The sequence below is a fragment of the Aedes albopictus genome, chromosome 3 (assembly GCF_035046485.1).
Source record: "Aedes albopictus strain Foshan chromosome 3, AalbF5, whole genome shotgun sequence".
Lineage (NCBI taxonomy): Eukaryota > Metazoa > Arthropoda > Insecta > Diptera > Culicidae > Aedes > Aedes albopictus.
In genome coordinates, this window is record NC_085138.1 from 280648531 (window position 1) to 280659443 (window position 10913).

The 10913-nt window shown below is 37.3% G+C and overlaps 1 protein-coding gene across 8 annotated transcripts in view; it reads right to left on the bottom strand.

Moving 5' to 3' along the window:
* Positions 1–10913, bottom strand: part of LOC109420344 (E3 ubiquitin-protein ligase SH3RF1) — a 74799-nt gene that overhangs the window by 20367 nt on the left and 43519 nt on the right. For all 8 annotated transcript variants that reach the window (XM_029856894.2, XM_062861015.1, XM_029856893.2 and 5 more), the window contains 2 exons: positions 6392–6500; positions 5504–5828 (listed from right to left, as the gene is read on the bottom strand). In XM_029856894.2, coding sequence (XP_029712754.1) covers positions 5504–5828; positions 6392–6500 — 434 coding nt within the window. The remainder of the gene's footprint in view (positions 1–5503; positions 5829–6391; positions 6501–10913) is intronic.

Genomic DNA, 10913 nt, shown 5'->3' on the forward strand with positions numbered 1-10913 from the left:
TGCGGGAAATTCGTCATACACTATAAAAAAAAACACACAACCAAAAATGTTCAAAGTGCCATAACTTTTTTGTACATTTTTTATCACTTTGAAAATTTTACAGATGATAGCTAACAGAATGAACTTTATTCTCACAAAAAAACACGAAGGTAAAAAAAATAGCTTTTTGAAATATTTAATTTTAGTAACAAAATTCAGTTTTTTTTTTCACAAGAAAAACTAAATAAATTTTTCAATGTGTATTTTTCTGAGAGCCGCCATATATTATTCTACAACTTTGCTGAAGACACCTTTCCGATCGAACAAGCCGTTTCCGTGTTATATTTTTTTATTTGCTTGTGTTCAATTTTTTCATAGGCCCTGTTTGAAAGTTAGTCGAGAATGTGCATGTTCTTTTGCGAGTGTTTTTTTTGCAGTCTTTGAGACTACCGAAGCATTGTGTATGTTTCCACATGTCAGCGTCCAAGATCTTCTTTTAGATTTCCGTAATTCTTTGTTTTTTTTTCAGACAGGACGTTCCTTCAACGAGTGCGGTTGTAGGCCATTTTGACGAAAGCCATTTGTCCGAATGGCATTTGGTCTAAAAAGAAATGATTAACTTAAGTGATCATGCCACTATTTTCAATTTCAGTATTACTCGAAAGGACACCCTATGTTTCAAAGAAGGTAAAATTTCCGACAGAATATTCTAAATTTCAACGCCAAATAATATCTTAGGGTCGATTTCTTCACCCCGTCTTAATCGGTAAGCCAGGCTTAGCCATATAGTTGAACCTGGTTTAACGCTTAAGCCAGGGTGAAGAAAATGGCCGTCTTAATCGGTAAGCCAGGCTTACCTGGTAGGGCCCGTATAGCCGAGGCGGTAAACGCACGGGTATTCAGCATGACCATGCTGAGGGTGACGGGTTCGATTCCCGGTCGGTCCAGGATCTTTTCGTAAAGGAAATTTCCTTGACTTCCTTGGGCATAGAGTATCTTCGTGCCTGCCACACGATATACACATGCAAAATGGTCATTGGCAGAGGAAGCTCTCAGTTAATAACTGTGGAAGTGCTCATAGAACACTAAGCTGAGAAGCAGGCTTTGTCCCAGTGAGGACGTAACGCCAAGAAGAGAGAGAGAGAGAGCTTACCTGGTTTAACGCTTGAGCCAGGGTGAAGAAATCGCACCTTAATGGTAAAACTAGACAGAATAGCCTATGATTAAACGAAAATATTCTTGGCCAAATGACTTTTTCGGCCAGATGGCATTCGGCCAGAGGGGGTATGGCTAAACGACATTCAGCGGAATGACCGGACACCAATGAGCTCAATGTGTTATTATTGGAAAACAAGCACTCTAATATTTAGTGACTCATTGTTAATTACCGTACAACCTCACACTGTGTGACGTGTGGCGTCACAGTCAACGATAAACGCATTTTTGTTGTTTTTAACAATGTTGATCAAATAATACAATCTCAGGAGAAGGTACCTTAGGCGCATCACCATTAAAGTGAGCTGAAACCACAGCGATTTCAGTTTTACCCCTAGTGCGAACTTGTCTTATATCTGGAAACAGTTCCTTCATAATTCTAAAGAGTTCCTCAAGATACATCACCATAACATACTGCTGCGACACTCACCAAATCCGCGCCATGCCAGTCAGACGTTTCAAAACTATCATTACTTCATCGTTAACTTCAAAAAGATTTTTGATTTGGTTCACCTAATTCTCGAAATATTCAAAATAGCTTCGAATATTTTGGTTACAGGAGAAAAAAATCATCCAGTTTGAGGGTAAGATTTAATCCTACTTCAGAAGGATGCCTCATTGTTTCTTATAACACTAGTTTACAAAATAAAACAAAAGTTGTGAACTTCTGTCGACGACCATAATTTTTGAAGCATAATTTAGCGCTGATTTTGAAACCGTGCTTCAAAAAAAATAAAGTAGAACAGTTTTTGAGTTTTAGCTCAATATTAAGTTTTACAACTTTTTTAAAATATGGAATTTAATAAAATTGAAATATCTTGCATTTTGTTCAACCAGTTTTAAATCTTTTTCCATAAATTTAAAGCTGAATATAATACCATTCGATCATCTGAATGCAGGTTTTGCGTCAGATTGAAGAAATTTAAGATATTGGCGAGTTTTGGGGACGATCTCCTTAAATTTTAGCAAAATTTCCAAAAATATATGAAGAAATGTATAAAAAATTCAGCTCAATCGGTGCATTGATTACGGAGAATGAGATGTGTGAAATGAGCGACTTGGCTTAAAAATAGAACAAAAATTGACTTCAAATCATCAACCTAGTATGGAAAGTCGAAAAAAATTCCGCTCTACTGTAATTTTTTTCCTTCGCGTTTTCGAACTCAGGGCATGATTCTACACCAAAAACGATCATCAGTTTACCGAGTTCAAAAATGCTGTAAACTAGTGTAATTTATTCCTCCTGAAATTTCGTTGGTTAACCAACAACATTCGACAAACGTTTCCACCAGTCAAGGATCATCCTTCCAAGGACATTCGAGCACCAGATATATTTGCTTCAGATGAACTTCCTTTTGATTCACAAAAGGAATACCGTGATTTCGGGTGAAATTAATCACTTTCCTCAGTATTTGGCGTTTAATTTTTTAACAGTTCTCAATAATATCGAACTCAATGTTTTCAAACAAGTAAGACCATGGATTTAGTTTAATAAATGATATTTGAAATAAAAAAAACAATAATTCTGTTTTTGGGGTGAAATTAATCAGTCAGTGAAATCCTTTTGTAAGAACTAAACATTTTTCTTACACTTGAAATGAATATTATGAAAGCATCACAAAACTCTTACAAGTTTACTAAATATTTTATTATATAAGTTTAAAGTTCTGATTAACCTAGATTTACACCGCAAAACGTCTGAAAGTATGCAGTGGTTTTTGAAAGTGTGTGATTTCTTCCGAAAAATTCACTTTTCTACATAAATGTTAATGCTAATGCACATTTTGATGACATAATTGGGTTTAGCGAATACTTTAGAGCTTAAAACATAGATTCGAATGATGATTACATTTGCAATACTACATACTATGACAACGAAAGTTTGCAGATGTCTTTAACAATAGCCAAACACAAAATAAAAATTCAAGACAGAAATATATAATGAATTTGTTATAAAATGCGTTAATTTATCATTAAATATCCCTCGAGTCAGATGATGGTCATGCATCTCATCTTATTTTAGGTGTTAAGCATTATTTTTTGCATATAAAAATGGATTACTCGGCGATCAATTTCATCCGAAATCACGATACTAATTCCGAAATTTTTCGAATCTTCTGCATCCACAAGTCTATGATTGCTCAACAACATCTTGAATATATGGTGGTAGCCCACTTCTGAAGTAGAATGAATCAGGCAGTCCGTAGTGACATTCTTAGCCAGTTGTGGGAACTGCTACCGACACTACACGACTATCTAGGTCGATCGGCAATAGAAATTATTCTTGGTGACCAACTTCTTTCGAGCAAGATCTTTTGCATAAAAGGTTATTCAATTAAAATGCAAATATGCCATATCTTTTACAAGAGGAACCAATCTATAACATAATTAAAGTTTTCCAGTGGAAATTGCTTCGAATATGTAAGTTATAGCACTTAGGGGGCGTCCATAAATGACGTAGCTTTTAAAAGAAATTTTTAATACCCCCCTTCCCCTAGTAGCATTTCGTCACAAATTTGGATTCCCCCCTATAAATGACGTAGCTTGTTAAACAACCCCCCCCCCCCCCCCTCACAATTTTCAAAATTCGAAACTTAGTTCTGATTTCAATTTTAGCTTGTGTTTTTAACGAATATTATGAAAAAATAACAATAGCTACACAGATCGAAAAAAGAGTGTAAATTTCTGGACATGTAATGCACATGTTTGAAGCGTGGGATTTACATGACATATCACACAAATTCACATGACATATCATGTAAACCATCATAACATTAAGTTTACATGACTAAAATTAAGTTTACATGACTCATTATTTTTATCTATGTAGAATATATTGCCGACTTTGGAGCTGATCTGGTATGATGGTTAATGCACGTGACTATCATGCCGAGGACCTGGAATCGAATCCCACTCCCGACAAAGTCGGAAAATGTGAGTTCTTCCTTCGAAAGGGAAGTAAAGCATGAGTTTCCGACTACCAGGTTCAGATCGCCAACATAAAGACCATAGGTGCATTCCGGTATTCTTTCAAAACCCCTTCCAGGAGTTGCTTCTGGGATTCCTCCAGGAGTTCTTTTTAGGATTCCTTCAGGAATTCCTTCCTGGATTCTTCTGGGAGTTTCTTTTGGGATTCCTCGAGGACTTCCATCTAGGATTCATCCAGGTTTTTTTTTTCAGGACTCCTCCAAGAACTTTTTCCAGTATCCTTCCATTCACTCCTTTTGGAATTCCTTCAGGATTTTCTTTCTAAGATTTTACCAGGAGTTCTATCTGGATATCTTCCAGGATTCCTCAAAAGTTATTTTCGGGATTCCTTCTGAAATTTCTTCCGGAATTCCTTTACTATTTCTTCCGCATTCTCTTTAGAAATTGAATCATTGGAGTTCCTTCTGAGACTCTACAAATAGCTCCTTCTGAGATTCTTCCAGGAGTTTATTCAAGATTTTTATAAAAGTTCCATCTAGAATTGCTTCAGGAACTCCTCACGGGATTTCTTTTAGAATCTCTCCATGATTTCCTTTCAAGATTCCTCCAGGAGTTTCTTCTGGAATTCTTCTGGATGTTCCTTGCGGGATTCCTTTTGAGATTCCTCCAAATCCTTTAAGGATGTTTTCAGAAGCTTTTTCGGGATTCCCAGTAGGAATTCCTGTGAAAATGTTATACTTCTCCTGATGGGGAAACCTTTAAAGAACACCATGAGAAATTCCTTACAAAGCTGCTAGAGGAGTTCTTTAAGCAATTGTTGGAGGAATTCTTCAATGAAGTCTTTTAGAAACTACATAAGGAACTCCTGAATAATGCCATAATGCCAAAAACATTGCAACCTTAGTACAGTGTCTGCGTAAAGTGTCCTATAGCAAGCAGCAAACTATTGGTCGTGAGAAGCATTTGAGCAAAATTGATTTTCATACACATTATTCTTTCATTATTCATTATTCTTTACGCAGGATTTCAAAACCATTTTCTCAGATACAGTTGTTGCGTCCGATAGCTGCTGCATGTCTTATGAAAGGAAGCCGGCATTTATGTCCATTTATGTCCATTAGGTCCATTAGGTATGTATGACCCCTTAGGCATGTTTTATTTTGCTGTTTCACATACCGCTAATTAGATTTCCATTGTATCTTAGTTTATTATCGCAAAGTAGCATTGCTTCGTCTACCAACTGGTGTTTGTCATTCAATTATTGACTTGACTATTGAAAATTCCTGAACTACTTTCGCAAATAAGCCAAACATGTAGTGCTTGTAAAATCTGTCCATGCCTACACCCTTTTTACATAAGTCTAAGGTATGTATTCCATTACCTGGTTTCACTGGAGGCGAAGTCGTAGAATGCTTTAGCGTGTGGGATTTTCGTTAAATCTAGCGCATTTCCTGCTATAATGCGACCTTGATGCGAATGGTGATGCAGTTGATCGTTTTTATTGTTCTTCTGTTGCTGCTGCTGTTGTTGTTGGTGATGCTGCTGTTGCGCATTCGAAGACCCTTGATGATGGTATGCTATGCTTGGATGATTTTGCTGCTGCAACTGTAGGTTGAAGATGTTCCCGCCGCCTCCTCCTCCAACGCCGGTTCGGGCCGCTTTGTTTATGTTTGTGTTTTGATTGTTGAGCTCAGCTGTTTTCATGCCTGAAAAAATAAACGCGAAAAAAAGATAATGCAAAAAAGATACCCTGCTATCGTCTGGCGATAAGCGTATAAACGAAGCCGCATCGCAAGATGCAATGCATTGCTCAGTGTTGGTGTCTAGGAGTAATGATGAGGTAAAATGAACAACCGAGTTTCAAATCCAAACGATAGTGATAAAAATTGAAAAAAATCTTAAGACAGTATTTAAAACATTTGATTATGATAGGTTATAAAATCTTTTAAAAATGTATGAAATATATGTCTTCTGAAACAAGCTTAGCTTAAACTGACAATTTCAGCAAAGTTTTTCTAAAAAAAATGAGGATAACTTGAAAATATGTATGTATTTACGTAACAATTTGAGTAATGATGATTTCTACGAGACCTGTCTTGTTGAGTGATAACAACGAGTACTATTCAATTGAGTTAATATTGGCTCCAATATTTTGATACCTAAACTTTAAAAATATGCTTATCTTACCCTGAGTAACCCCATGCTCAGTGTGGTTCACCGGATAAACGGAAGACCCGTGATTGGGATTAAACCCGTCCAGGTAGCTTACCTTCTAAGATCCGCATCAACAGCACGTTCGGCGGGAGTTCATCGATTTTGATTTCCACCAAGACTCGACATTCCGGACACCGAAGCTCCTGGTGGCTGGCCACAATTTCCTGCAAAAAAACGTAAGAACAGAAAACGGGTATTATTAAACCATATGCTCTTGCCCTGCGGTTGTAATGGTGATTCAAAAACCGATTTATCGGTCGGGTACGGTACGGGTTGTTTGCACATGTGACTCAAAGAGCTTATCATGTGGGTCAGAAAGACGTTTGCCATTCTGCGAGCAAGGGCGCGTATATCGCGAATCACACATATAATGACGACGCGCGCGAGAGAGAGATAACGGTGAAATGTATGATATAATGACATAATTGCATGGTGCATAAAATTGAGGCGTATAATGTGATCACTGGAGTAGTACAGATATGAAGGCCTTGGGCTGCAAGAAACCGGATCAGGTTTATCAATCATATCTTGAGGTTAATAGGTTTTATGGTATCAATAGGTTCAGGAGTGTATTTGTTTTTTTTTTGCCTGGAAACGAAGATGATAACTATCAGTGGGACAATTCATAAAACATATGGACGGGGAATCTAGGATTCCTAGAAAAAAAAATAACCCCTAATCGGTTATCAGGCCAGGGCAATGGGCCATATAACAAAACCGATGAGATAAGAGCACGGATATTCAGCATGACGATGTTGAAGGTGACGGGTTCGATTCCCGGTCGGTCCAGGAACTTTTCATGAAGGAAATTTTTCGACTCTCTTGGGCATGGAGTGAAAGATAAACTTTCTTCACAATGTTAGCAACCACCGATTTTTTTATGCAATAAACGAAAGCTGAGGCTTTTTTACAGAACATGTCGAAAAATTAAAAATGTATTTTTCTCCTTCAAAACTTATCTGCAGTTATGTAAAAACTGTCCAAATTATGACGAAGCCTGTATTAGAGCTGTAGAATGGAACAAGAACTTTTTGACAGCTGGTACATATTTTGAGCCATACACTGGGAACGGATTGTTTCTCCGTCAATCTCACCCATAGATGTCATCACCAAAAATTGAATCAATGTTGCTTAATGAATCTGGTATTATTCATCTATTGCTTGATGCAAGGACTCAACTAAAACAAAACCTGCTTCTCAGATTAGTATTCTTCAAGCATTTCCACAGTTATTCAGCTTCATCTGCCAATGACTATTTTGCACGTTTATAATGAATATAAATACGTAAAGTTTGCGAAGGAACACTCAAATGTGCAAAGAAGGTCAAATGGAGATTGCTCATCTGACACATGCCAATCAGTCAACTCATGACAAATTCTGCTCAAACAGAGTTAGGTTATATGAAATTCTTTGTTAGGTTTTCCATGAACGCTACTACCTACGTATTTCATCAAACTGAAGCCTCTCAAACTAATATTTGAGATACTTCTGGTGGTGCAACACTTCCATAAATTAGCGGAAAGATGCTGAAAGCAATATGCAATAACTTATTTGAAAGCATCCATAAGAAAAGGTTCACCTACTGTTGGCGTTATCCTGAAATATAGCATGCTCGAGGCATGACACACGATTTCGTTACTTCATGTGTAATGAAAGAAGCAGAACTAGGTTCAAAAGGTAACACAGCGTAACAAAAATTAACTTTTTGTCTGTCTCAAGAGCAAACTTATGTGTCTCCGAAGGATTTTGGGCCGCTGAATCCGAATCCGGGCTCAGATTTTCTCTAACACGTCACAATTTTGAGCTATACCTCAATTTATAGGGCAAAATATGCGATTTTGGACTTTTTTGACTGCAAGCCATTAAGCAAGGAAATATTTTTTTTAAGCAATCAAAAGGTTAATTGGTCAATTAACATCTAAATCACGACTCATGCAAAATATTTCGTTTTACCAAATCGAATTTGATAGTTTTAAGCGATTTATGATAGGGGAACGTCCATAAATAACATCACGCGTTTAGGGGGAGGGGGGGTTCAGCAAAGTGTGACGACCCATCCAAAAATTTTAGAGGTCTCATACAAAAAGTGTGACATAGGGGGGAGGGGGGATTGAAAATGGGCAATTTTTGCGTGACGTTATTTTTGGACGTTCCCTAGGTACGATATTTCCCATACAAGCCACCCTCCAAAAGTTGCATGCAAGTTTTCATACTAACATAAAATGCTTAAATCTATCAAATTTGATTAGGTAAAACGAAATATTTTGCATGAGTCGTTAATTTAGATGTTAATTGACCAATTAACCTTTTGATTGCTTAAAAAAATATTTCCAAGCTTAATGGCTTGCAGTCAAAAAAGCTCAAAATCGCATATTTTACCCTATAAATTAAGGTATAGCCAGAGTTGGTAAAATCACACTCAATGCGTACTCATGAAACGCTCCTGCGTGAGCAAACTCGCGCGCGATTCTGAATCATTTTCTCACGCGCGAGAATTTCATGCAAAATCTCGCTCTCACGAGTCAAGCGCCGAAATCTCGTTTGCTTGAAAAACGAATCCAAATCAATTTGAATGGCATTCAATGTTATTGTACGCTAGATTTGCCGTTTTTCTATCATATAATCCTAAAAATTTCGAAGTAAATAATAAGAACAACAAGAAATGAAGCAATGAGTGAAATAACGAGTCAACTCATGCATGATTTTTTCGGCTATGAGTTTGGCGAGTCAAGAATCGCGCGTGAAACAACTCGACCATGAGATTTGAGAATTTGAGTTTTTACCAACACTGGGTATAGCTCGAAATTGTGACGTGTTGGAGCAAATCTGAGCCCGGATTCGGATTCAGAGGCCCAAAATCCTTCGGAGACATGTTTGCTCTTGAAACAAAAAAATGTTGCGCTGTGTAACCTATAGAGAAGTTACCTTACGAAAATGAACATTTTGAAGCACAACCGCTATTTTACTACATTATTTCGCATGAATCTGAAAAAAGAAATACTATAGTCGTTATTCTTTATGCTGCTAGCCGTTGACAGACAGGAATGCACTCTTTTCAGTCATAACACAACAAACACACAACAATAAACCAAATCTGTATCATGAGTATGAGCATTGGTGACCGAACACTTTGTAGGTTAATTTTCCAATTGTTGCACGGCTAAAAATTCGCCAATTGTTGCACACCTCATAAGAATAACATAAAGTGTGCAACAATAGGCGAGTTTTTAGCCGTGCAACAGTTGGAAAATTACCCTAGTTGCTACTCCCTGATTGATCAGAGCTAGCGGAATTTCAAAGAGAATCAACAGAAGAGGCTTGGGATTAGCACAACATCCTCAAGGTGCACGTTCCGAGAGCTCTAACTTTACTGGGTCAGTAACGACGCCGGCCACGCCCTGACGGTCAAACGGGAAGGAGAAGGAATGTTAATTTGTCCTCCACAGTTGTCATGGGAAGGAGTTTTTGTAAGTAGGGAGGAATGGATAGATCAGGATTCACTTTGGTAAGCGATGTGATTCACGCAACTGTGAGCATTAACAAAATACATATACAAGCAATTGTGCCACCTGACAGTTTCGAAGAATGACTCTGAATATACAGAAAAGAAATTTGGAGTATGTCTAATGTAACGAGAGATATCTTGCGTCACCTCACAATTACGAGAACTGGTGGCTCATAATACCCCAGTCAACCAGTCATCGTATAAAATGTTGTATAAGATGATAAAGTGGAGGCGATATGCGTACATTTTACATGCGCCCAAATGGAGGCATGCACGCATATGGTCTCCACTTTATCATCTTATACAACATCTTATACGATGACTGGTTGTCTGGGACAATGTTACTTGCTTTTATTACCATGAAATCGATATGTTGAACCAAAAGATTGATAACCTCATCACGGACGCACAAATTAAAGGAAAAAATGAAACATAATTGAGGAACAAAATACTGTGGCCAGCACCTCTAAGTTATAGACTGTACAAAAATATAGATAAATTTTATGAAAACGTAAGAGAATGCAAATAGATGAGAAAACAGAGTTAATACATGATAATTATTAGTGCGATCCTCACCACTCGAACAAAAAGAAACCAAGTCGACACTCATAGTGACGAACCGTACAAATTAGGCGAGAGATAGTTATTTATACATGAGATAGACAAAAACTGATATTATAACATTAACAGGAAAAGTGTAGATAAATTCTTGAAAGTATAGTATAGGTCGAAACATGAGACCAAGAAGGGCAACTGATTATCTCGGAAGAAACGCCTGGAGGAATACCAGAAGGAATCCCTAGTACAAAAAAAATGAATTTCTGGAGGAAAACTTCTCTGGGTCAGACGAATTCGCTGGTATTCCTTTACTGTCTGAAGTCCAACCAATAGTCCCAATCAGAGTTACTATGAACATCACCAATACTTCCCCCAAACGTCTTATAATTTCATTAGAATTGAACTAGAATTACGATTATTTTTCAGAAAGTCATAAGACGTCGCATTTTCCACGCGTGAGAACATATACTTTGAATTCAGTCACACTACTTATCGTTATGAAAAATCGAAGAAA